The sequence below is a fragment of the Dendropsophus ebraccatus genome, chromosome 12 (assembly GCF_027789765.1).
Source record: "Dendropsophus ebraccatus isolate aDenEbr1 chromosome 12, aDenEbr1.pat, whole genome shotgun sequence".
NCBI lineage: Eukaryota > Metazoa > Chordata > Amphibia > Anura > Hylidae > Dendropsophus > Dendropsophus ebraccatus.
The window spans coordinates 86,018,348-86,045,137 of record NC_091465.1 but is presented as its reverse complement, the minus strand read 5'-3'; the positions used below and the strand labels follow the sequence as shown (position 1 = coordinate 86,045,137).

The window sequence follows — 26,790 nt, the reverse complement described above, 5'->3', positions numbered from 1 at the left end:
GTGACATATATATATATACAGTCACTGCCCCCCATATAGAGAGGTGATAGATATATATATATATATATATATATATATATATATATATATATATATTTATATAGTCACTGCCCCCCATATAGAGAGGTGACCTATAGGGTGCTGAGCTGCCCCGTTCTTCTCTTCCAGGAACACTTTAACTATTACTCTCTGGACGCTGCTCTGGGTCACCTGGTCTTCTCTCTGAAGTATGATGTCATCGGGGATCAGGAGCACCTCCGCCTGCTGCTGCGGTGAGTGTCTACCCTGCACCATTCGCCACTCTCTGCTGGCGGGTGGGCCCCTACTACCCCACAGGGGGCAGATGTTGGGGGTTGTCATCTTCATCTGCCGGGTCTGGATGATCCAGGTCTCCTGGAGTGACAACCACTTATGGCCGCCCATACAGTTGTCACTCAGCTTTCCATAGACCCTGAATGTCACAGTGTTATACGTCCCTGCTAGAGTCGCATCCAGTCACTGTGTATTATGTTTTTTTTCTAGAACAAAGAACCAAACGTATCACGATGTGATCCCCATCTCCTGCCTCACCGAGTTCCCCAACGTCGTGCAAATGGCCAAGGTAGGAGAAGCCACCTCTTATTAGATACATCCTGGCAGGGTGTATCTCACTATTTCTGCATCATCTCCTGTCCTCTTCACCAGTGATGTAGTTCATGATTAGATACATGATTAGATACATCCCGGCGGGGTGTATCTCACCATTTCTCCACCATCTCCTGCTCTTCACCAGTGATTTCTCCCTGTTTTCCAGCTGGTCTGTGAAGATGTGAACGTGGATCGATTTCACCCCGTCCTCTACCCAAAGGTGAGTGCCTGTAACCTGAGCCCCCTCCGTGTGCAGCAACGCCACATGTGATCCGCTGTGCGACACAGGACACCGCCTCTCTCCGCAACATCTCATGGATTCATTACAGGCCCAGCTCTGCTGCATCTGGTACAAGTCATGTGACCTGCCGGCCAATACAGTATATCTGTATAACAGTGCTTATCACTTATATAGAGACAGGGACCTCTTATGTATCAATGTCAAGCCCCTATATAACGGAGATGACCCCTATATAACGATTATGACCTCCTATATTATAGTGATGACTCCGTATATGTGATGACCCCTTATACACCAGTGATGACCCTGTATATGTGATGACCCTGTATATGTGATGACCCTGTATATGTGATGACCCCGTATATGTAATGACCCCGTATATGTAATGACCCCTATATACCTCTGATGACCTCCTATATTATAGTGATGACCCCTTATACACAAGTGATGACCCCGTATATGTGATGACCTCTTATACACCAGTGATGACCCCGTATATGTGATGACCTCTTATACACCAGTGATGACCCCGTATATTTGATAACCCCTATATACCTCTGATGACCTCCTATATTATAGTGATGACCCCTTATACACCAGTGATGACCCCATATATTTGATAACCCCTATATACCTCTGATGACCTCCTATATTATAGTGATGACCTCTATATACCTCTGATGACCTCCTATATTATAGTGATGACCCCGTATATTTGATGACCCCTATATACCTCTGATGACCTCCTATATTATAGTGATGACCCCTTATACAGCAGTGATGACCCCATATATGTGATGACCCCGTATATAATAGTGCTGTCCTCTCTCCAGGCCTCGCGTCTCATCGTCACCTTTGATGAACACGTCATCAGCAATAACTTTAAGTTTGGTGTCATCTACCAGAAGACCGGGCAGGTAAGTATAGTTCTATCCATGGAGCATGTCCGGGGGGACACTGTAACCATTACATGGGGGGTTCCTGCCCACACAAGCCGTCCTCACTGACATCACTGGGTAAAAGAAAGGGTCTTGGGTGCTGGTATTGGGGTCTCCTCTCTCTCGGGTGCTGGTATTGGGGTCTCCCCTCTCTCGGGTGCTGGTATTGGGGTCTCCCCTCTCTCGGGTGCTGGTATTGGGGTCTCCCCTCTCTCGGGTGCTGGTATTGGAGTCTCCATCTCTCAGGGTGCTGGCATTGGGGTCTCCCCTCTCTCGGGTGCTGGTATTGGGGTCTCCCCTCTCTCGGGTGCTGGTATTGGAGTCTCCATCTCTCAGGGTGCTGGCATTGGGGTCTCCCCTCTCTTGGGTGCTGGTATTGGGGTCTCCCCTCTCTTGGGTGCTGGTATTGGGGTCTCCCTCTCTCGGGTGCTGGTATTGGGGTCTCCCCTCTCTCGGGTGCTGGTATTGGGGTCTCCCTCTCTCGGGTGCTGGTATTGGGGTCTCCCCTCTCTCGGGTGCTGGTATTGGGGTCTCCCCTCTCTCGGGTGCTGGTATTGGGGTCTCCCCTCTCTCGGGTGCTGGTATTGGAGTCTCCATCTCTCAGGGTGCTGGCATTGGGGTCTCCCCTCTCTCGGGTGCTGGTATTGGGGTCTCCCCTCTCTCGGGTGCTGGTATTGGGGTCTCCCCTCTCTCAGGTGCTGGTATTGGGGTCTCCCCTCTCTCGGGTGCTGGTATTGGAGTCTCCATCTCTCAGGGTGCTGGCATTGGGGTCTCCCCTCTCTTGGGTGCTGGTATTGGGGTTTCCCCTCTCTTGGGTGCTGGAATTGGGGTCTCCCCTCTCTTGGGTGCTGGTATTGGGGTCTCCCCTCTCTTGGGTGCTGGTATTGGGGTCTCCCCTCTCTTGGGTGCTGGCATTGGGGTCTCCCCTCTCTTGGGTGCTGGTATTGGGGTCTCCATCTCTCGGGTGCTGGTTTTGGGGTCTCCATCTCTCGGGGCGCTGGCATTGGGGTCTCCATCTCTCGGGTGCTGGCATTGGGGTCTCCATCTCTTGGGTGCTGGTTTTGGGGTCTCCATCTCTCGGGGCGCTGGCATTGGGGTCTCCATCTCTCGGGGTGCTGGTTTTGGGGTCTCCATCTCTCGGGGCGCTGGCATTGGGGTCTCCAGTTGTTGGTTGCTGGTATAGGGGGTCTCTCTTTCGTAGTATTGGGGTCTCTGTGTTAATGCTCGGTTCCCCTCGTTCTCAGACCACAGAGGAGGAGTTATTCAGCACCACACAGGAGAGCGCCGCCTTCATGGAGTTCCTGGAGCTGCTGGGTGAGCGGGTTCTCCTGCAGGATTTCAAGGGGTGAGTGTGTCTTCTTGTAGGGGGTGACTGCCGCCTCATGGTCTGATCCCCAGTAACCGCCACATCTAATGCTACAGATTTCGGGGAGGATTAGACGTAACTCACGGACAGACTGGGACAGAATCCGTCTACTGCAACTTCCGAGGGAAAGAAATAATGTTCCATGTCTCCACCAAGCTGCCGTATACCGAGGGCGATGCCCAGCAGGTAGTAATGCGAGAGACCCCCATCCTCCTCCTGGTTATTGGTGTAGAGACCCCCATCCTCCTCCTGGTTATCGGTGTAGAGACCCCCATCCTCCTCCTGATTATTGGTGTAGAGACCCCCATCCTCCTCTTGGTTATTGGTGTAGAGACCCCCATCCTCCTCCTGGTTATTGGTGTAGAGACCCCCATCCTCCTCCTGGTTATCTGTGTAGAGACCCCCATCCTCCTCCTGATTATTGGTGTAGAAACCCCCATCCTCCTCCTTATTATCGGTGTAGAGACCCCCATCCTCCTCCTAGTTATTGGTGTAGAGACCCCCATCCTCCTCCTGATTATCGGTGTAGAGACCCCCATCCTCCTCCTGGTTATCGGTGTATAGACCCCCATCCTCCTCCTGATTAACGGTGTAGAGACCCCCATCCTCCTGGTTATCTTTGTGTAGAGACCCCCATCCTCCTCCTGGTTATCTTTGTGTAGAGACCCTCATCTTCCTCCTGGTTATCTTTGTGTAGAGACCCCATCCTCCTCCTGGTTATCGGTGTAGAGACCCCATCCTCCTCCTGGTTATCGGTGTAGAGACCCCCATCCTCCTCCTGCTTATATTTTGTGTAGAGACCCCCATCCTCCTCCTGGTTATCGGTGTATAGACCCCCATCCTCCTCCTGGTTATCGATGTAGAGACCCCCATCCTCCTCCTGGTTATCGGTGTATAGACCCCCATCCTCCTCCTGGTTATCTTTGTGTAGAGACCCCCATCCTCCTCCTGGTTATCTTTGTGTAGAGACCCCCATCCTCCTCCTGATTATCGGTGTAGAGACCCCCATCATCCTCCTGGTTATCTTTGTGTAGAGACCCCCATCCTCCTCCTGGTTATCGATGTAGAGACCCCCATCCTCCTCCTGGTTATCGATGTAGAGACCCCCATCCTCCTCCTGGTTATCTTTTGTGTAGAGACCCCCATCCTCCTCCTGGTTATCTTTTGTGTAGAGACCCCCATCCTCCTCCTGCTTATCTTTTGTGTAGAGACCCCCATCCTCCTCCTGCTTATCTTTTGTGTAGAGACCCCCATCCTCCTCCTGCTTATCTTTTGTGTAGAGACCCCCATCCTCCTCCTGGTTATCTTTGTGTAGAGACCCCCATCCTCCTCCTGGTTATCGATGTAGAGACCCCCATCCTCCTCCTGATTATCGGTGTATAGACCCCCATCCTTCTCCTGGTTATCTTTGTGTAGAGACCCCCATCCTCCTCCTGGTTATCTTTGTGTAGAGACCCCCATCCTCCTCCTGATTATTGTTGTAGAGACCCCCATCCTCCTCCTGGTTATCTTTGTGTAGAGACCCCCATCCTCCTCCTGGTTTTCTTTGTGTAGAGACCCCCATCCTCCTCCTGGTTATCATTGTGTAGATACCCCCATCCTCCTCCTGGTTATTGGTGTAGAGACCCCCATCCTCCTCCTGGTTATCTTTGTGTAGAGACCCTCATCCTCCTCCTGGTTATCGGTGTAGAGACCCCCATCCTCCTCCTGCTTATCTTTTGTGTAGAGACCCCCATCCTCCTCCTGGTTATCTTTTGTGTAGAGACCCCCATCCTCCTCCTGGTTATCTTTTGTGTAGAGACCCCCATCCTCCTCCTGCTTATCTTTTGTGTAGAGACCCTCATCCTCCTCCTGGTTATCGGTGTAGAGACCCCCATCCTCCTCCTGCTTATCTTTTGTGTAGAGACCCCCATCCTCCTCCTGGTTATCTTTTGTGTAGAGACCCCCATCCTCCTGGTTATCTTTTGTGTAGAGACCCCCATCCTCCTCCTGCTTATCTTTTGTGTAGAGACCCCCATCCTCCTCCTGGTTATCGGTGTAGAGACCCCCATCCTCCTCCTGGTTATTGATGTAGAGACCCCCATCCTCCTCCTGATTATCGGTGTAGAGACCCCCATCCTCCTCCTGGTTATTGATGTAGAGACCCCCATCCTCCTCCTGATTATCGGTGTAGAGACCCCCATCCTCCTCCTGGTTATCTTTGTGTAGAGACCCCCATCCTCCTCCTGGTTATCTTTTGTGTAGAGACCCCCATCCTCCTCCTGGTTATTGATGTAGAGACCCCCATCCTCCTCCTGATTATCGATGTAGAGACCCCCATCCTCCTCCTGGTTATTGATGTAGAGACCCCCATCCTCCTCCTGATTATCTTTGTGTAGAGACCCCCATCCTCCTTCTTTTCTCCATCCTCCTCAGTTGCAGAGGAAGCGGCACATCGGTAATGACATAGTCGCCATAGTGTTCCAGGATGAGAATACGCCGTTCGTTCCTGACATGATCGCCTCCAACTTCCTGCACGCTTACATCGTGGTCCAAGTGGAGAACGCCTGTACCGACAACACTGTATACAAGGTACGTGATGACCCCCGTATACAAGGTACCTGGTGACCCCCGTATACAAGGTACCTGGTGACCCCCGTATACAAGGTACCTGGTAACCCCCGTATACAAGGTACGTGATGACCCCCGTATACAAGGTACGTGGTGACCCCCGTATACAAGGTACGTGGTGACCCCCGTGTACGTGGTGACCCCCGTATACAAGGTACGTGGTGACCCCCGTATACAAGGTACGTGGTGACCCCCGTATACAAGGTACGTGATGACCCCCGTATACAAGGTACGTGATGACCGCTGTATACGAGGTACGTGATGACCCCCGTATACGAGGTACGTGATGTCTCCTGTATACAAAGTACCTGATGTCATGACCCCTGTACACAAGAAATGTAATGGCATGACCCATGTATCGAATTTAATGATCCCTGTGCACAGAGTGATCCACCTGGCTTAAACCAGGTGACCTCTGTATGTCAGGTACCTGATCCAGTTGATCCCTGGGTGTGCGGTACCTGATCCAGTTGATCCCTGGGTGTGCGGTACCTGATCCTGTTGATCCCTGGGTGTTCGGTACCTGATCCTGTTGATGCCTGGGTGTGAGGGACCTGATCCCCTTGATCCCTGAGTGTGAGGCACCTGATTCCGTTGATCCCTGGGCGTCAGGTACCTAATCCTGTTGATCCTTGGGTGTGAGGCACCTGATCCCGTTGATCCCTGGGTGTGAGGCACCTGATCCCGTTGATCCCTGGGTGTGAGGCACCTGATCCGGTTGATCCCTGGGTGTGAGGCACCTGATTCCGTTGATCCCTTGGTTTGAGGCACCTGATTCCCTTGATCCCTTGGTGTGAGGGACCTGATCCTGTTGATCCCTGGGTTTGAGGCACCTGATTCTGTTGATCCCTGGGTGTGAGGCACCTGATTCCGTTGATCACTGGGTGTGAGGGACCTGATTCCGTTGATCCCTGGGTGTGAGGGACCTGATCCTGTTGATCCCTGGGTGTGAGGCACCTGATTCCGTTGATCCCTTGGTTTGGCTCCTATGTCCTTGGCCAGCGCTGTGTTTGGCTGCTGGTCCCTGGCACGGTGATGCTGATCGGCAGTGACGGGAGTCGGTCCCTGGTCTCGCCCCTGTCTGACCTGATTACCACTGATGGAGGATGAGTCGTCCCCATAGCGGCAGCGTCTTCATCTCTTCACGTCTGTAGATTCAGTGATACGATCATCCTGCTGCTTCCCCTATCAGGTCAGGTGACCAGTGCTGTAATAACCTTATAACGTGTCGCCTGCAGGTCTCGGTCACGGCCCGGGATGACGTGCCTTTCTTTGGTCCACCACTTCCAGACCCTGCGGTTTTCCGTAAGGTAAGATGGAGACCTGTGAACTTCCTAATGTCACTTTGTATGGGTGTCTGGTGAACCACAAGGCCCAGCAGTCCCTGGACATGATACACTCTCTTCTCTTAGGGGATCGAGTTTCAGGAATTCCTTCTGACTAAACTGATCAACGCTGAATACGCCTGTTATAAAGCCGAGAAATTCGCCAAGCTGGAGGTGAGTGCCGCATCGCACCACCGTCTCCTCTCTCCCGTTTTCCGGCATGTAATACCTCTTATCGCCTCCAGGAGCGGACGCGATCTGCGTTACTGGAGACGCTGTACGAGGAGCTGCACATCAACAGCCAGTCCATGATGGGACTCAGCGGGGACGATGATAAGATGGAGAATGGCGGCGGAGGTGGGGGGTTCTTTGAGTCTTTTAAGGTGAGATGTGAGTAACAAGAGGGCATCCAGCCTGCGGGGCCCGGACCGCTCACCACTCAGATCCCTATTGTCCCAGGCCCCCGTCCATACACGAGCTCGGGGGTCTCAGCCTCCTCTCCACCACGTCTGACGTTTATTCTTCTCCTGTTACGGTTTAGCAGTGACCCCTGGTGGACGGATGGCAGTATAGCATCCCCGCTGGGATATTCTTCCTGTATGTGATGGCGGTTGTCTTGCTTTGCACACGGCTGGTCCACCCCGGACCGTCCCGTCATATGAAGGAATATAATGTCGGCTCTTCTCCTTGTAGAGAGTTATCAGGAGCCGCAGTCAGTCCATGGACGCCATGGGGCTCAGTAATAAGAAGCAACATACAGTCTCCACCAGCCACAGCGGCAGCTTCGGCCACAACAACCAGGACAATCCGAAGCCACCAGGAATAGTAAGTGCCCCCCCATACACATACGTGTATATATACACAGACTTACTGTGGGCAACAAGGCCTCATGCAGGCACAGGTGGCGCCCCCTATAGGTACAGCCATAATAAGAGATCCCATGAGGCTGACCAGCCAGGCATAGGTGGTTCTATGGACGGCCACTGGCGGCAGAGCCCGGGGGAAGAAGTCAGCGGGTAGGAGGGAGATTGTATAGAGCAGTGCTTCTCAATACCAGTCCTCAGGCCTCACCAACAGGTCATGTTTTGAGGATTTTCTATAGTATTTTACAGGTGATATAATTATACTCAGTGCATCAGGTATTTGCACAGGTGTCCTTTGTATGGGAAATCCTCAAAACATGACCTGTTGGTGAGGCCTGAGGACTGGAATTGAGAAGCACTGGGATAGAATATACACACCAGATTCATAGCCCTGCCAGGAGGATGGGGGTAGAGGGGGGTCACAGTGAGAGCGTCGTCTCCACATAATCCTGTGTGATCAGAGGCCAGAGGGGATCTCCATCTCTTCCTGCAGACTTCTCTATCCTCCCTTCAGACTCCTCTTTCCTCCCTGCAGACTCCTCTATCCTCCCTGCAGACTCCTCTCTCCTCCCTCCAGACTCCTCTCTCCTCCCTCCAGACTCCTCTCTCCTCCCTCCAGACTCCTCTCTCCTCCCTGCAGACTCCTCTCTCCTCCCTTCAGACTCCTCTCTCCTCCCTTCAGACTCCTCTCTCCTCCCTGCAGACGACTCTATCCTCCCTCCAGACTCCTCTCTCCTCCCTGCAGACTCCTCTCTCCTCCCTGCAGACTCCTCTCTCCTCCCTGCAGACTCCTCTCTCCTCCCTGCAGACTCCTCTCTCTTCCCTGCAGACTCCTCTCTCTTCCCTGCAGACTCCTCTCTCCTCCCTGCAGACTCCTCTCTCCTCCCTCCAGACTCCTCTCTCCTCCCTCCAGACTCCTCTCTCCTCCCTCCAGACTCCTCTCTCTTCCCTGCAGACTCCTCTCTAATCCCTGCAGACTCCTCTCTAATCCCTGCAGACTCCTCTCTCCCCTGCAGACTCCTCTCTCCCCTGCAGACTCCTCTCTCCTCCCTGCAGACTCCTCTCCCCCCCCCCGACTCCTCTCTCCTCCCTTCAGACTCCTCTCCTCCTCCCTTCAGACTCCTCTCTCCTCCCTCCAGACTTCTCTCTCCTCCCTGCAGACTCCTCTCCCCCCCCCCCCAGACTCCTCTCCCCCTCCCCCTTCAGACTCCTCTCCCCCTCCTCCCTTCAGACTCCTCTCTTCTCCCTGCAGACTCCTCTCTCCTCCCTTCAGACTCCTCTCCTCCTCCCCCTCCAGACTCCTCTATCCTTCCTCCAGACTCCTTTCTTCCCCCCCAGATTCCTCTATCCTCCCCTCAGACTCCTGTACCTTCTGCAAACTCTTCTGTTCCCTCCAGACCCAATAGACCCACCCATCCCATAGAGGAGTCTGGAGAGAACAGAGGAGTATCACCTGTAAATTCTTCTATCCACTCCAGACCCTTTTGTCCCCCTCCAGCCTCCTCTGTTATATCCCTTTAGACTCCTCTGTGCCTCTCACTAGATGCCTTCCTATCCAGATGAATTGGTAGAATCCAGTGAGGCTGTGTCTCTCGGGGAGGTTGACTGATTGGTAGAGTCCAGTGTGGCTGGGGCTCCAGGGGAAGCTGGCGGATTAGTAGAATGCAGTGAGGCTGGGTCTCCCGGGGAGGCTGGCGGATTGGTAGAATCCAGTGAGGCTGGGTCTTCCGGGGAGGCTGGCGGATTGGTGGAGTCCAGTGAGGCTGGGTCTCCCGGGGAGGCTGGCAGATTGGTAGAGTCCATTGAGGTTGGGTCTCCTGGGGAGGCTGGCGGATTGGTAGAATCCAGTGAGGCTGGGTCTCCCGGGGAGGCTGGCGGATTGGTGGAGTCCAGTGAGGCTGGGTCTCCCGGGAAGGCTGGCTGATTGGTAGAATCCAGTGAGGCTTTGTCTCTAGGGGAGGTTGACTGATTGGTAGAGTCCAGTGGGGCTGGGTCTCCCGGGGGGCTGGCGGATTGGTAGAGTCCATTGAGGCTAATGGATTGGTAGAGGCCGTGAGGGTCATGTCCTCGGGGTGGAGGTGGTGCTCTGTGATTAACCATTTCTGATACAGGCTGTCCATTCTATGCATGACTTGTTCTTTTTCTCTCTCTTTTTTTTTTCTTCGCCTCTCGTCTTGTTATTTCTTCTTCCTCTTGTCTTCTCCATCATTAATCGTCCATTTCTCTCTCACCTCTCTGTATGTGACTTGTCTTCTCTATCATTTACTGTCCATTGCTCCCTCACCTCTCTGTCCGTGATTTGTTTTCACAATCATTGATCGGTCATTGCTCCCTCACCTCTCTATGTGATTTGTCTTCTCCATCATTGGCCGTCCATTGCTCCCTCACCTCTCTCTGTGACTTCTCTTCGCCATCATTGATCGGTCATTGCTCCCTCACTTCTCTCTATGTGATTTGTCTTCTCCATCATTGATCGGTCATTGCTCCCTCACTTCTCTCTATGTGACTTGTCTTCTCCATCATTGATCGGTCATTGCCCCCTTTCACCTCTCCCTATATTACTTGAACATTTCTGGCTCCTATGTTTCCTCTCTCCACCCAATGTGGCGTCTCTTCCTCACCACCTCCATGTTTTTTGTGACGCACTTCCTCCCGCTCGCTAGTCATTGCTTGTGCCAGGGAGAGCTCCCGGTCGGCATGGACGCCGCGGAAGTGCCATAGGCATAGGAACCATAGAAGAGGTGGATAATTTCTCCTGCTTTGTGTGGTGATGGCTGGGGGTCACACGAGGTGATGACATGTGGTGTGGATGGTGATGGCCATGTGTGTCCGGTGTGGGTAAGCTCACCACAGACAGTGGCCAATCACATTGAGGATTGACGGATGACCTATCCAGCTGCTTATCTACCCTCAATAATAAAGTAATTTGCATTATCCATCTATCTGATTGCTTACACCTTGTTCTGGAGAGCTGAGAGTTTGTTACAGTGTGTCAGCGAAGAATAAAGGAGACCTGGAGAGCAGAGGGTTTTGTGCTGCTTCATTCCGCTCACAGATCATTGACTACACTGATACAATGTAACAACCCCTCAGCTGTGAGCAGGACTAAATCATGATGGCAAAGGTTTAAAGGGAGATGCCGTAACGTGTCCCCCTGACTAAAGACAAGCAAATCTTTTCCAGTCTCTGATTGTCCCAGGAAAAAGTCCAACCAGGAAGAAGTCGGGTCCGTTCAGCTCCCGCCGGAGCAGCGCCATTGGCATCGAGAACATCCAGGAGGTGCAGGAGAAGAGGTGAGTCCTCCAGGGCGGAGCCTTCCCCTCAGGGGCGGGGTCATGGATGGAGAAGGTGGAGCATTTACATTATTCTGCATTGTGTGCTTTACAGAGAGAGTCCGACCGGCCCCCTGAAGACCCCAGACAGCGGCACCGCCTCTCAGGAGCCCAAATCGGAGAACTCGTCCAATCACAGCTCCCCGGAGATGCCGACTACAAAGAACCGGTAAGTACGGTGCGGTGATGAGGAGCGAGCGCCTTCTAGAGTGAGCGCCTGAGTACCCATGTCTGCTTTACAGGATGGATTCAGCTTCTAGACCAGAGGCCCAAAGAGATTTCTCTCGCTCATCGTCCAGTGCCAGCAGCTTCGCCAGCGTGGTGGAAGAGAACGAACTCTTGGATGATGAAGACGCCGGGATGGTAACGTCACCCAGACCCCCATCCAGTGTATAGGATATAGGTGGGAGCTTCGCCCTCCAGCTGATGTCACACAGCAGGATCTCTATGTACAGCGCCACCTGGGGGTGGGGGAGGGATCACTGATACTGTGACACAAACCACCAGGAATCCTGGGTAAGTATGACTTCCTTTCTTTATGTCCTCCTTCAGGAAAGCGTTTCCTCGGCAGGAACTCCCCACAAGCGAGACTCCTTCACATACAGCACGTGGCTGGAGGACAGTACGAGCAGCGTGAGCACCGCCAGCGGGGGAAGCACATCAGGTGCGGAGACTCATCTATCTGTATACAGCACATAATACAAGGCAGCTTGTGGATGGTCTGAATGCGGCTTAACTAAACACACACACACAGTGATCCAGTTCAGGTATTTGAGTAAACATCCACAGTGCAGGGAGAAAACGTAAATATTTACTTTGGTTGCAGAAATTTAGGGTCAGGCCGCGGGGTCTCCGTAGGGTCAAGCCTCGTGGTCTCCGTAGGGTTGGGCTGCAGCATCTCCATAGGGTCCGGCCATGGTGTCTCTGTAGGGTCAGGCCACGGGGCGTCTGTAGGGTCCGGCTGCAGCGTCTCCATAGGGTCTGGCTGTGGTGTCTCCGTAGGGTCAGGCTGCGGCGTCTCCGTAGGGTCAGGCTGCGGCGTCTCCATAGGGTCCGGCTGTGGTGTCTCTTTAGGGTCAGGCTGCGGCGTCTCCGTAGGGTCAGGCTGTGGGGTCTCCATAGGGTCAGGCTGCAGCGTCTCTGTAGGGTCCTGCCGTGGTGTCTCTGTAGGGTCAGGCTGCGGCATCTCCATAGGGTCAGGCTGTGGCTTCTCCGTAGGGTCAGGCCGCGGCGTCTCCATAGGGTCAGGCTGCAGCGTCTCTGTAGGGTCCGGCCGTGGTGTCTCTGTAGGGTCAAGCTGCAGCATCTCCGTAGGGTCAAGCCATGGGGTTTCTGTAGGGTCAGGCTGCAGGATCTCTGTTAGGGTCAGGCTGCGGCATCTCCGTAGGGTCAGGCTGTGGCGTCTCCGTAGTATCAGGCCGCGGCATCTCCGTAGGGTTAGGCCTTGGTGTCTCCGTAGGTTCAAGGCCGCGGCATCTCTGTAGGGTCAGGCTGTGGCGTCTCCGTAGTATCAGGCCGCGGCGTCTCCGTAGGGTCAAGGCCACGGTGTCTCCGTAGGGTCAGGGCCGCGGCATCTCCATAGGGTCAGGACACAGTGTCTCCGTAGGGTCAGGGCTTTGGGTCACTCTTGTTCTCTCACACGTCATCTCTTCAGTTTGAGGTTGTGGATCACTCCTCCTTATGTGGATCTGGAGACCCAGATAGATAATCTCAGATCTGGAGGGGGTAATCCCTACGCTTAACCCCGCCACTCCCGTCACCCGTATAATTGTCATCCTCTGATCAACAGGTTTCCCGCGCTCTCCGCACCCCGATGTCCTGAAATTGAGTGGGGACCCGGCCTACCCTGAGATCAAAATCCAGCTGGAAGAAAACAACCCAAATGCAACCAATCAGGTGAGAGTTGCTCAGACATGGCGGCAGTCAGGTGACATCCCCGCCTCCTAGGCACTAACCCCCAGCTTCTTTTTTTATGCTTCCCCTTTAGCGCTGCTAGCCCCCACCTGAGACATCGGAGGATCTGTCTTAAAGGTCAGTACTCACCTCCCTGGATTCAGCCACTTCTCCCGCTGATCCTGCACTGGGGACCATTAGTCCCACAGCTCCATCTGTGTCATCCCAGCTCTGCTGCTTCATTACTGTAACTGGGTCATGTGATCACCAGCCTGAGCCACAGAAAATCACAGTGTTTAATGTGTAGAAATATGTAGAAGACGGCACTTCCGTGGCCGTGGTGCTCGAGGTGAGAAAAATGTTCAGATATTAGGAAGAGCCCGGCACTCACCAAGTAAATTATGCTTCTTTATTGTAGTGTAGCAAACATATGGTACAAGGACGCGTTTCGGCCAAGCATGGCCTTCATCAGCTTAGGGGTGTACCATACGCATCCTTGTACCATCTGTTTGCTACACTACAATAAAGAAGCATAATTTACTTGGTGAGTGCCGGGCTCTTCCTAATATATGAGTGTTTAATGTGTGACAGGAAGTTGTCTTCCTGTATGTCTTCTTATGAACGCTCATCCCCTAGATCCATATACTACTGCTGCAGGGAACTTTATGGGATCAGCCTATATAGTGGCTATTCCCCTCCCCTGGGTCTGGGGTCACATTCCCCCGAGGCTGGGGTCACACTCTTCTGGGTCTGGGGGTCACATTCCCCCGGGGCTGGGGTCACACTCCCCCGAGGTTGGGGTCACACTCCCCGAGGCAGGGGTTACACTCCCCTGGGCCTGGGGTCACACTTCCTTGAGGCTGGTGGTCCCACTTCCTTGAGGTTGGGGCCACGCTCCCCCCGGGGCTGGGGCCACGCCCCCCCCGGGGCTGGGGTCACGCTCCCCCCGGGGCTGGGGTCACGCTCCCCCGGGGCTGGGGTCACGCTCCCCCCGGGGCTGGGGTCACGCTCCCCCCGGGGCTGGGGTCACGCTCCCCCCGGGGCTGGGGTCACGCTCTCCCCGAGGCTGGGGTCACGCTCTCCCCGAGGCTGGGGTCACGCTCTCCCCGGGGCTGGGGTCACGCTCTCCCCGGGGCAAAACTGCACACAGTGTGAACTGACACCTACTCCCATATAGGCAGGGGATCAGGGGGAACTGCTGTCAGGAGACTCCACCCCCTCTATCTGTAGCACTGTAGCATCATTTCAGTGTTACAATAGCGATCATTGTGCAATCCTTAACCCTTCCTCTCCCCTCCTCCAGCCGCAGCCCCGAAGGCAAAAACCGGGCGACTTGCGCCAAACTCCAGTCTTTGATTCAGCCAAGTGCGACTGACCGATCGCTTTTGAGATGAGCGCTGCGTCCTCGGCAGACGTCTCCTTCCACCGGACTATTTACAGACTTATTGAAGAACGGATCCTGCGGCCTCCGACTCCAGCACTTAATAATAAGGGAGGCTGCACCCCCCACACACTGTAGTGGTCCGATCCTGCAGGGGGCGGTTCTGAAGCCGCAGCTCCACCAGACGGTATGCGGCGGTCCCCAGACGGATAACTGTTACCTGGATGTGACGGACGCTGCGCCGTCTCTGTGATGTAAAGTTCGTTCAAACTCAGGATGTCAATCAATGCACAAGTCCTCGGACTGGACGCTATCCCTGGAAGTGAAAGGGTTACTGTACAGCGAGCCCCTCCCCCTCTATGCATCGTCTATACGGCATGTCGCGTGTGCTCCTGCGTGTTTCCTCCGTGTGTCCTCGGTAACTTCACATGTGATCATTGTAGAACACGTCTATGGCTCGATCTGCGGCGAGCGGCAAGGTCGCCTCACCCCCGTATACTGAGCGCGTTCCTGGGGTGTGCCACACATCACTACCACCCCAACCTCCCATCAGTGTAACCCCGGTCTCATTGTGGGGGGTGGTCAGCATGCTTGGTGTCTGTTCTATGGACTCGTAGGTGAAGCATCCAGCTCCCCCCTGTGGCTTCTTGTTGTAATGACGTCACCGCCGTTTCTCGCCTTTTCCGGAGCGATAATCACTATTTTTCCATTTGCCGTAAATAAGGTCTCGATGTGTAATTGTCTTTATGTGTAAAGAAGAGAATAGAGAAATGATTATTTATCTGCCATGAGATTTGTACAAAAATTATGGGACGAAAAGAAATAAAATGAGAACAAAACCCGAGACGAGGCCGAAGGCTGCACTACTGATCCCAGCAACCCCGTCCCTGTGTGAGTGTGGGTGTGGGGGCTGCAGCACTTACATGTGGGGGTGGAGAACACAAGACTGAGGTGCCAAGGGGAATAATAAAGATACATGTCATATACCTTAGTCATCTCCAGAGCTGCACTCACTATTCTGCTGTTACATCAGGTCTCATTCTCCAGAGCTGCACTCACTATTCTGCTGTTATATCATATGTCTGGAGGTGATTAGAGGATAATATATGATATAACAGCAGAATAGTGAGTGCAGCTCTGGAGGATGAGACCTGATGTAACAGCAGAATAGTGAGTGCAGCTCTGGAGGATGAGACATGATGTAACAGCAGAATAGTGAGTGCAGCTCTGGAGGATAAGACATGATGTCACAGCAGAATAGTGAGTGCAGCTCTGGAGGATGAGAGAGGATGTCACAGCAGAATAGTGAGTGCAGCTCTGGAGGATGAGAGAGGATGTCACAGCAGAATAGTGAGTGCAGCTCTGGAGGTTGAGACATGATGTAACAGCAGAATAGTGAGTGCAGCTCTGGAGGTTGAGACATGATGTAACAGCAGAATAGTGAGTGCAGCTCTGGAGGTGACCTGTTGATCAATCATTGAAAAAGACGATGACAAATTTAGCCAAATTACGATTTTTATTCAAAGAATGATTACGGATCGGGAAGGGGAGGGGGGGGTTAACCCTGTAGTGTCTGAAGGCTGGGTTGGTGGGACGGGTATGATGCAGTTCTGTGCAGTCAGTACTCAGGGACGCCACCTTGTGGTCATTAGTGGTTATTGATAATCTGCAATGAGAATAAATCAGTTATGAACAGAACAGAGGGAGCATGCTGGGAGTTGTAGTGTCCCAGGTAATTGTGTGTGTGTAAATATTCTATTAACCCCTGCGTCCCCTGACAGATTCCACCACTGTTACTTACATCAGCGATCCAGTCATTGAAGGCCGAGACGCGCGTGAAGACGGTCGGTTTCTTCTTCGCGTTGCAACCAAGAGAGGAGACAAAGCTGGCGATGCCATGGACTTGCCAGCTGCCGTCAGCGGCCTGACAGTTCAGGGGTCCCCCGGAGTCGCCCTGAAATACAGAGTACAGGAGAGGGGGTCAGAGGAGACCTCAGTTACCTCCAGAGCTGCACTCACAATCCTGCTGCCTCCCATTGTCCATACTATGTCTGTAGCCGTGCATTCTAGGTATAGGTCCATAGCCCTTTCCAGAGACAGCGCCGCTCCTGTGCTCAGGTTGGGTTGGGGTATTGCAGCTCAGTTTTATTTGTAGTGAATAAGGCTAAGTTGTATTACCACACACAACCTGAAGGCAGGTGGCGCTGTTTCTGGAAGAAAGCTGACACTCTTTTTCTAATCCTGAATAACCCCTTTAATTCCAGGAGGTAGGAAGGAGAATTGTGAGTGCAGCTCTGGAGGTGACTAGAGTAGAGGACACTTTATTGGTATGTCCTGGTGCTTGTTTACATGATGTCACAGCTATGGACCACAGTCATGTGACCTGTATAGCCGGGGGGCTCTGTACTCACATTACAGCCGGCCTTGGTGTCCCCACCGGCACACACCATGGTGTCCTTCACCGTGCTGCCCCACCAGTCCCTCTGGGTGCAGGACTCATGGTCCACGACAGGGAGGAGGGCCTGCTGGAGAACATTAGGGAGAGAGCCACCCGCTGGGGGAACAAGGCAATGGTCATCATCAGTATAAACACCATCATCTATTGTATCATCCTCATCTGTATAAACATCATTCATATCATCCATCATCATCAGTATAAACACCATCATCTATTGTATCATCCTCATCAGTATAAACATCATTCACATCATCATCATCAGTATAAACACATTGATTCATATCATCATCATTATAAACCTATCATTCATCATCATAAACATCAGCAATATCATTATCATTTGTCATTCATCCTCATTCATAATCCATCATCTGCAGCATCATAATCTGTCCATCATAAACATCATTGACATCCATCATCCTCATGTATCATCATCCATCAGCAGCATATACATCATTATCATCTATCATTGTCAACATCCTAAACCTCATGGTAATCCATCAATAACACAAATTGTCAGCAATCCCAGCCCCTGAGGTGAGACATACTGGTGAGGCGCCCCCAGCCGCTGATGTAGCAGGGGTAGTTATTGGGCAGGAGGTCCCCGGCGGGTGGCAGACACCCCAGCTGCACCTCATTATTCAGCACAGCCACATGAGATAACTTTATGAGGGCGATGTCATTCCTGGAGAGAGAGAAGAAGATTGTCAGGTATCTAAGCCGATTGTGTGATACTGTCCGATGGGTCACTGTATCTAAGTATATTGTGTTATTCTCTGCTGTATCTAATGCTATCATCTGTGATACTGTCCGCTGAGATGACGTATCTAATCCTATCCTTCATACTTGCATGATACTGTCTGCCCAACAGTGTATCTAAGGCTATCTGTTACACCGTGTATCTAATCCTATCATGTGTGATATAATCTACTAAACTGTGTATCTAATCTGATCATTTGTGATACTACCTGCTAAACTGTATCTAATCCTATCACGTGATACAGTCTGCTAAGCTGTGTATCTAATCCTATCATGTCTGGTACAGTTTGCTTAACTGTGTATCTAATCCTATTATGTGTGATACGGTCTTCTGAGCCATGTATCCAAGCCAGCACTCACCCGTTAGATACCGAGCTGCTTTTCCAGCCCTCGTGGACGTAGATGTCGGCCTTGTTGACGGGGATGACCTGCTCGCCCCCCTCCTCCACGCTGCGGTCATGCTCTCCCACCACCACCTGGTACGTGCGGCTGGATCTGCGGATATGATCAGCACCGGTCAGTGTTCACTGGACTGACACATTGTAACAAACTGCTGCTGCTGAGGATTGTCTGCACTGATACACTGTAACAAACTCGCAGCTGGACTGGGTCAGGATGGGGTCTTATCCTCTAGGAGGCGACAATGTTCCCATTCACTGACAGCCATCAGAGACCCTGCACATGGGGAAGACCTGAATGAGTCTATTAGCATCATTTACATGGGACTGCAGCTGCTTGCGGTACTTACGAGATACAATGTGCAGCTGTCATGACCCAGTTTGGGGCGATGAGGCTCCCCCCGCAGGTGTGGTAGAAGGAGCTGCCACTCTTATACTGCAGGGAGATCTGGGGGGAGGAAAGACAAGTCAGTACAGGGGGGCAGACGGGGGGCTCTTACCTGCTGGGCCAGCTGTGGGGTCTGGGGGCAGACGGGGGGGCTCTTACCTGCCATGGCCAGCTGTGGGGTCCGGGGGCAGACGGGGGGGCTCTTACCTGCTGGGACAGCTGTGGGGTCCGGGGGCAGACGAGGGGGCTCTTACCTGCCATGGCCAGCTGTGGGGTCCGGGGGCAGACAAGGGGCTCTTACCTGCCGGGGCAAGCTGTGGGGTCTGAGGGCAGACGGGGGGGCTCTTACCTGCCGGGGAAAGATAAGGGACTCTTACCTGCCAGGGCCAGCTGTAGGGTCTGGCATCTTCTCCGTTCACCACGCGGCTGTTCGGGGCATAGGTGGGCACCCCGCAGCCATAGGCTAGAGAGGGGGAGACACAGCATAAGTGTACAGCAGGAGCAGATCTTGGGCCACTGTGGGGTCACCCTGCCTGCACTTACCCCCGGCCGCCAGCAGGAAGGTGATCAGCAACTTCATCCTTGTGTCAGGGGGCAGTGCTGGACGGGGTACCTCTTATACCGCCTGTTATCAGGGCAGCTGGGAACCGCACACACCACAGAGCAGATGCTGCCAGGCGCCGTGCCCAAGGCTGCGGGTACAATGCCAGAAAGAGGGGCATACAGGGTGACGGCCAATGACGTCCGCCATTATCTCGTCACCACTATCCCGTAATCCTGTGTAGACCTGGAGAGACGAGATGACCCTAGTATTGCCCAAAGATCTGCGGCTCACGTTCAGGACTCCAAAAAAGCTGAGTGACGTCGGCAGACATATCAGCTTCCCCACAATGACACATTCTCCCAGTCATCGGGGTCTCCACCTCCCACAGATTCTGTAACATCCAGGCTGGAAATCCCAGAACCGGTGACAGGTGACGGCGGCCGAGGTCATGTGACCAGGAGTGGCTCCTTCTGTCTGCACATGAGAATTATCCCACCTGTGACTCCTCTGATCGTAGAGAGAACTGTCTGTTCATACAGTTACAGCTGCACAGTCTGCAGGAGCCCAGGAAGCTGTAGGCCGCGGAGCTTGTGCAGTGTGGTGGCAGCTTTGTGGGTATTGGGTCACTTGGGCACTTGTCTCGGTAGCCTGCAGTGGTGTTGGGACCCACCCCCAAATAGGCACTGCTCCAGTGCAGGTAAGAGGTAGTAGATCGTAGACTAGAGGAATGTGGAGTAGAGGAGCATCTTGAGGGCCCTGTCCAATGTAGCTGCTCCTCCTGAGGGGTCTAGCACTGCATTCTAGCAATAGAGTAAGTCTCTTGGTCCCTGTCAAGGGTTCTGGCCTGAGCCAGGCCCTGTCTTCACTGCAACAGGAACTGTGTTAGTCTCTCTCCTAACTAGAGAACTCCTCCCACCAGGAATGAACCTCCCTTTTATAGGGGCGACCTAAACTCCCTTGTCATTGGTGGGACTGTGTGTGTAAAAGTGAGAGTACAGGTGATAGGGCAGAAGAAGAGGGAAACAGACCTGCACCTGTGACAGGAGAAGAACAAACATGTGACATACAATAAACCCAATGCTTCCTTCAGCTGTGCACAATACCAGACATGTAAGAAGTACAGTAGTGACACCTAGTGGGGAAAAACAGACACTACACTTCTCCTTCTTTCCCTTTGTGAGAACCTGAGCGAGTTACTTTGCCCAGGTGCATAAGGAACTTAGTGGCACACTGTCTGGTCATAGGTAGTGGGCCAGATACGTGGGTGACAGGATGATGGTGGTAGTAGTAATGGTGGTGATGGTAATGGATGTCTCTCTCCTGTGTATAGCGCCTAAGCTCACAAATGAGATGACTGCTGATGAGCTTTAGGGAGGCTGAAAGCGTTATGGCTGGACCTTGTGGTGCGCCGCAGCTCCTGACTGATGGGCCGATGGCTTCTGCAGATGACACAGACTGCTCTCTGCTTCCCTCTTGAGGTTTTGGGGGGAAACTGCAACTATTATTATAATAAAAATAATAGCTGCACCTGATGTTCTTCACGTTAGTAATGGTGGTCGGTGATGTGGACCTTCTGGTTACCCCGAGGCCAACACCCTGTTCTGCTTTGCATATTGTATCATAACGAAAAGAAACAAAATTATAAGTTTTTTAGAATTGTTTATTTGCAGGTATATAATACGGGAAACAGAAGTGTTTATTTGCCTCAGTTCAGGTTTTGGAGTTCAGCGTAGAAGCATGATGTCCGTCATCCATGTTCAGAGTGGCCTGATCTCCCAGGACAACTGCTCAGTTGTTTGCGATTATCTGGAAAAACAAGAATTATCAGTGTGATTGCTGACCCCGCCCCCTCCTAGACTGATCACTGTGATTGCTAACCGCGCCCCCTCCGAGACTGATCACTGCAATTGCTGACCCCGCCCCCTCCGAGACTGATCACTGTGATTGCTAACCCCGCCCCCTGCTAGACTGATCACTGTGATTGCTGACCCCGCCCCCTCCTAGACTGATCACTGCGATTGCTGACCCTGACCCCTCCGAGACTGATCACTGCGATTGCTGACCCCGCCCCCTCCGAGACTGATCACTGTGATTGCTAACCCCGCCCCCTGCTAGACTGATCACTGTGATTGCTGACCCCGCCCCCTCCTAGACTGATCACTGCGATTGCTGACCCTGACCCCTCCTAGACTGATCACTGCGATTGCTGACCCCGCCCCCTCATAGACTGATCACTGTGATTGCTGACCCCGCCCCCTCCTAGAATGATCACTGCGATTGCTTACCCTGCCCCCTCCTAGACTGATCACTGCGATTGCTTACCCTGCCCCCTCCTAGACTGATCACTGTGATTGCTGACCCCGCTCCCTCATAGACTGATCACTGTGATTGCTGACCCTGCCCCCTCCTAGACGGATCACTGTGATTGCTGACCCCGCTCCCTCATAGACTGATCACTGTGATTGCTGACCCCGCTCCCTCCCAGACTGATCACTGTGATTGCTGACCCCGCTCCCTCCCAGTCTGATCAGTGTGATTGCTGACCCCGCTCCCTCCCAGTCTGATCAGTGTGATTGCTGACCCCGCTCCCTCCCAGTCTGATCAGTGTGATTGCTGACCCCGCTCCCTCCCAGTCTGATCAGTGTGATTGCTGACCCTGCTCCCGCCCAGTCTGATCAGTTTAATTGCTGACCTTGTCCCCTCCTAGACTGATCACTGTGATTGCTCACCCCGCTCCCTCCTAGACTGATCACTGTGATTGCTGACCCTGCTCCCTCCCAGTCTGATCAGTGTGATTGCTGACCCTGCCCCCTCCTAGACCGATCAGTGTGATCGCTGACCCCGCTCCCTCCTAGACCGATCCGTGTGAATGCTGCCCCTGTTCCCTCCCAGTCTGATCAGTGTGATTGCTGACCCTGCTACCTCCCAGTCTGATCAGGGCGATTGTTGACCCTGCCCCCTCCTAGACCAATCAATGTGATTGCTGACCCTGCCCCTCCTAGACCGATCAGTGTGATTGCTGACCCTGCCCCCTCCTAGACCGATCAGTGTGATCGCTGACCCTGCCTCCTCCCCCCAGACTGTACAACGTGACCTCACCCAGTTTGATCTGATATTGGGCAATGCTCACCTCCTCCATCCAGTCCATGAACAGGGACACACGGGTGAATATGGTCGGTTTCTTTGGCGTGTTGCACTTATAGACGCCATAGCTGACAATTCCCTGGATGTACCATCGGTCGTCTGGGCCCTTACAGTTCAGGGGTCCCCCGGAGTCGCTCTGGTCACATACAGCACAGGGGTAAACACTCATTATGTCATCCTCATTTATTTATTACAGATCCTTCAGAGGTTGTCACCCAGCTTTCCTGGGATCCAGTTTGGAAAATATACAGCTTTATATTGGTTGTCAGATGAATCCTGCCACAATTTGTCAGGTGTAACATTCAGAAGACTAAGAAAGCTGGGTTGTATATCACCCCCTGATTAGGGCGTGGAGCGTTTGTGTATCAGTACTCCCCACCACAGAACTCACATTGCAGCTGTCCTGTCCACTTCCTCCAGCACAGATCAGAGACTCGTCCAGGGTGTGTCCCCACCAGTCCGGCTGTGTGCACTGGGCGTGGTCCACGATGGGCAGGAGCCCTTGCTGAAGAACCAAGGCCTGGGGGCCACCGGCTGCACAAAACAAACAGTGTGGGGAAAGGTTTATCAGATTCAGGGTCTGCGGGGGTGGAATGTCCCCAGTGTGTATATATATGTATATATGTATATACAGGTACATATAACCCAGTGTCCATACACAAATACTTGGCTCACTCACTGTAGATGATTCCCCAACCAGGGTTATAGCACTCCTGGTTAGCATAGAGCTGTGGTCCTCGGGAGTGGGGCAGACACCCCAGTTGCACTTCGTCATTCAGTTCTGCCTCACGCGGCAATTTGATGAGAGCGATATCATACCTAAGGAAGGAAAGCGAGGATTTTGTATATCACTACGGGCTACAATGCCGAGGACTACACTATCCTGTGTAGAGGCTTTATAGTGACATGAAGGATTTTCTTAAAAATGGTCAAGAAAAGAGAAGTTTTTGCCTCTTCAGAGCCTCTGAACCTAATCCAGCCTAAGTTAAATCTCATGGACTTGAGCAGCATCTGCTCTACAATACTACTATACTGCACAAGATTAACTCCTACAGTGCCACTGACCACCTGCCAACCTTTGCTTAAGATTATGTTATCTTAACCATTCAAGTTCTTACCCACACGACGGACAATAATCATCCCACTTGGGGTGAACAAAGATGTCTTCCTTGTTGATAGCAAAGTATTGCTCAGGTCCTTCCTCCACACTTCGGTCGTGCTCCCCCAGAACAATGCGATAGGTGAAGCCTTCCCTGTAATATATCAAATGATAATTCAGACAAATACGCATGCCCCCCCCCCCCCCCCTCCACACACTTCCGACCCCCCCATAAGTCACAGACAGAACTTACCCAAGGCAATGTGCTGCAGTCAGGACCCAGCTCGGTGAGATGAGGCTGCCCCCACAGCTGTGCTGGTACCCCCTGGGGATCTGGTACTGCAAAGATGCCTGGAAGATACAGCAGAAGAGTCTTGGGTATATAACATGATGGTATGGTAAAACTGTGAGTGCAGCTCTGGAGGATAAGTTATGGAGCAACAGTAGAATAGTGAAAGCAGCTTTGAATGTGACTGAAGTAAAGCACATTGTGTAAGAGCAGAGCAGTAAGTGAAGCTCTAGAGGGGACACTCACCATCCAGGGCCAGCTGTGAGCCACTGCATCTTCTCCATTCACAATGCGGCCTGCAGGTAGGTAAGCGGGCACTCCGCACCCATGGCAGGCTGGAAAAGGGAGATAAAGGTAAAACTAAGCAAAAAGCAAGAGGAAACCCAAAAACACATAGAAAACAAAAGAAAGGTCTGAACAACTCACCCCCCACAGCGAGCAGAACTGTCAGCAACAACCTCAGCATCTCAGCGATACCAGGTCAGGGGCCCGGGGCTCTATATATACCGTCCGAGCACTGCCTGACATCACGGGAAGCCTCCATATGGTAAGTGGTATACAGCACTATCAGCGGTCACCCCCGCACAGCGATTACACAAGAACCTGTAATCTCATGTCTGACATCACGGCAAAAGGTAAAAATACCAACACAGCAACCGCGGGACACGTCACGTCCATTCTCTATACCACCATATCACTATATACTTACTGTCCATTCTCTATACCACCATATCACTATATACTTACTGTCCATTCTCTATACCACCATATCACTATATACTTACTGTCCATTCTCTATACCACCATATCACTATATACTCGCTTACTTACTGTCCATTCTCTATACCACCATATCACTATATACTTACTGTCCATTCTCTATACCACCATATCACTATATACTCGTCTACTTACTGTCCATTCTCTATATGACCATATCACTATATACTTACTGTCCATTCTCTATACCACCATATCACTATATACTTACTGTCCATTCTCTATACCACCATATCACTATATACTCGTCTACTTACTGTCCATTCTCTTTACCTTTGTCAAAGCTCTCTTACATTGAAGAAGAAAGCAGCCATGCTTCCCTAGTCCTGGATATTCCCTTTAATGACTGCTAATAAGGGCAAATCAACCTCCATGTGGTGAGATGTAGATGGTCCCGGTGGGGACAATAACTCCTCCAATAAGTAGAGATGAACACAACTCAAGCATGTTTAAACCCATCATTTGCAATTTGACTTCCAGTGGCTGGAGAAGTTGGATGCAGCTCTAGGGAGACCAGGAGAAGATGGATACAGCCAAAGGCCCTAGGCCATATCTGTGGTTTCCTGGTCTCCCTAGAGCTGCACCCAACCTCTCCAGTCACTGGGAATCAAACGCCAAACGATCAGACTCGAACATGCTTGAGTTGTGTTCATCTCTAGTGAAAATGCCTTCACCTAAAGTTTCCATTTCCTGGGGTCTGTAGTCAGCACATGAATGGGTTTATACCCCTCACTAGTGATGAGCTCGTAACTCGACACGAATATGTCCCAATAATAATCGAGTGCTCGTTTCGAGTAACGAACCCCATTAAAGTCAATGGGAAACTAGAGCATTTTTGCAGGGGACCCAAGCTCGGCCCAGGGAAGGTTGTGTGAAAACCTGTCAACCTCAGAAAATGATGGAAACATTACGGAAATGCACAGGAAACAGCAGGGACTGTATGCATGAATGCCTCTGAGGCTGCCTAATCGCACTATTATGCCAAATTCTGGGCAACAGTCTGGCAGTGATCACACAGGGAACCATTAAAACAGAGGTAGCATATGAACCACCCAAAAATTTCGCCTGACACAGCATGGCAGTCAGAATACAGGGAACCATTAAGGGTGCCTTCACACCTAGCGACTCGCAGCGTAAATTACGCTGCGAGTCGTCTAGGTCCTAGCAGATCACTTTCACTACATACACGCAGCGGTGTGAACGACCGCTGCATGTATGTAATTCTGCCAGCCCCTTAACCCCTTCAGCTGCCTCCCGCTCTGTATACATACCTCTCCTCGCTGCACGGGGTCCCGGCGTACTACTTTCCTGCCCGGCCAATCAGTGGCTGCGGCTGGGCAACACACTGATTGGCTGGGCGGGAGAGCAGTACGCCGGGACCCCGTGCAGCGAGGAGAGGTAATGTATACAGTGGAGTGGGAGCGGGAGGCGATCGGCAGCTGAAGGGGTTAAGGGGAATTACAGAATTACATACACGCAGCGGTCGTTCAGACCACTGCGTGTATGTAGTGAAAGTGATCTGCCAGGACCTAGACGACTCGCAGCATAATTTACGCTGCGAGTCGCTAGGTGTGAAGGCACCCTAAAACAGAAGTAGCATATGAACCACCCAAAAATTAGCCTGACACAGCATGGCAGTGAGAACACAGGGAGCCATTAAAACAGAGGTAGCATATGAACTACCCAAAAACTTAGCCTAACACCACGGAAATGGACAGGAAAAAGCAGGGGCAGCATGCATGGATGCATTTGAGGCTGCCTAATCGCACAATTATGCCAAATTCTGGGCAACAGCCTGGTGGTCAACCTCAAGACAATAGTGCTGACCCAGACCAAGATGGCCAAGGCACATGCGACCAAGGTCAAAGGCCTGAAGGTCACTTTGAAGGTCAAAGGACTTGGAGAGTGTTCCCCTGCCAGTGCCTGCCAAAGCTGACTGCTCCTCTCCTCCCCCCTTAACTTGTCTTTTTAAGGTAATAGACTGACCAGGTCTGGTGCATGACACCCCTGACTACTTTAGCAGTTGGGGTAATTTTCCCAGTTTCATGTCACTCACCACTTCTCCCCACCGCTTCTGTTCTGGTGACCGAATTTAATTATTATTTTTTTTATTTTTTTTTTTATTTGAATTATAACTTGATTTTGAGTTTAAATTAAAATTTTAGTTTGAATTTGAATTAGTTTATATTTTGAGGTTTTTTTTTTATTTACTCAAATTTGTATCCAACAATAACATGTTATGAAATGGACAATACAATCATCCAATAAAAATAGCCGGATTATTCTAGATTTAGCCCCACACCCTCATGCAATTGTGCATGAGAGGCAAAATCATTAGAGGTAGGGACGAAGAAA

The 26,790-nt window shown here is 52.1% G+C and overlaps 3 protein-coding genes across 12 annotated transcripts in view; 1 reads left to right on the top strand and 2 right to left on the bottom strand.

Annotated features, from left to right (window-relative positions):
* Window positions 1-15,420, top strand: part of RAP1GAP (RAP1 GTPase activating protein) — a 101,265-nt gene extending 85,845 nt beyond the window's left edge. For 8 of the 10 annotated variants that reach the window (XM_069946882.1, XM_069946885.1, XM_069946890.1 and 5 more), the window contains 18 exons: window positions 169-272; window positions 523-601; window positions 794-847; window positions 1,702-1,785; window positions 3,051-3,151; window positions 3,229-3,358; window positions 5,588-5,743; window positions 7,021-7,092; window positions 7,195-7,281; window positions 7,353-7,490; window positions 7,801-7,932; window positions 11,154-11,263; window positions 11,358-11,471; window positions 11,545-11,665; window positions 11,855-11,966; window positions 13,092-13,198; window positions 13,290-13,333; window positions 14,499-15,420. In XM_069946882.1, coding sequence (XP_069802983.1) covers window positions 169-272; window positions 523-601; window positions 794-847; window positions 1,702-1,785; window positions 3,051-3,151; window positions 3,229-3,358; window positions 5,588-5,743; window positions 7,021-7,092; window positions 7,195-7,281; window positions 7,353-7,490; window positions 7,801-7,932; window positions 11,154-11,263; window positions 11,358-11,471; window positions 11,545-11,665; window positions 11,855-11,966; window positions 13,092-13,198; window positions 13,290-13,298 — 1,710 coding nt within the window. In that variant the 3' untranslated portion in view covers window positions 13,299-13,333; window positions 14,499-15,420. Of the gene's footprint in view, window positions 1-168; window positions 273-522; window positions 602-793; window positions 848-1,701; window positions 1,786-3,050; window positions 3,152-3,228; window positions 3,359-5,587; window positions 5,744-7,020; window positions 7,093-7,194; window positions 7,282-7,352; window positions 7,491-7,800; window positions 7,933-11,153; window positions 11,264-11,357; window positions 11,472-11,544; window positions 11,706-11,854; window positions 11,967-13,091; window positions 13,199-13,289; window positions 13,334-14,498 lie in introns of those variants that run through there. The other 2 variants (XM_069946891.1, XM_069946887.1) reach the window with 2 other exon arrangements.
* Window positions 15,421-16,073: 653 nt separating this feature from the next.
* On the bottom strand, window positions 16,074-19,197 carry LOC138768894 (proproteinase E-like). The gene is made up of 8 exons (XM_069946923.1): window positions 19,123-19,197; window positions 18,957-19,042; window positions 18,542-18,639; window positions 18,154-18,288; window positions 17,583-17,719; window positions 16,988-17,130; window positions 16,378-16,530; window positions 16,074-16,242 (listed from the first exon to the last, which is right to left on the bottom strand). The coding sequence occupies exons 1-8, from the start codon at window positions 19,157-19,159 to the stop codon at window positions 16,225-16,227; spliced, it is 807 nt and encodes a 268-aa protein (XP_069803024.1). The 5' UTR covers window positions 19,160-19,197; the 3' UTR covers window positions 16,074-16,224.
* Window positions 19,198-20,762: 1,565 nt separating this feature from the next.
* Window positions 20,763-24,163, bottom strand: LOC138768891 (chymotrypsin-like elastase family member 3B). Its single transcript, XM_069946921.1, has 8 exons — window positions 24,082-24,163; window positions 23,902-23,990; window positions 23,620-23,717; window positions 23,386-23,520; window positions 22,947-23,086; window positions 22,659-22,801; window positions 22,254-22,403; window positions 20,763-20,929 (listed from the first exon to the last, which is right to left on the bottom strand). Exons 1-8 carry the CDS (start codon window positions 24,119-24,121, stop codon window positions 20,912-20,914), a joined length of 813 nt encoding a protein of 270 aa, XP_069803022.1. The 5' UTR covers window positions 24,122-24,163; the 3' UTR covers window positions 20,763-20,911.
* Between the last annotated feature and the right edge of the window lie 2,627 nt (window positions 24,164-26,790).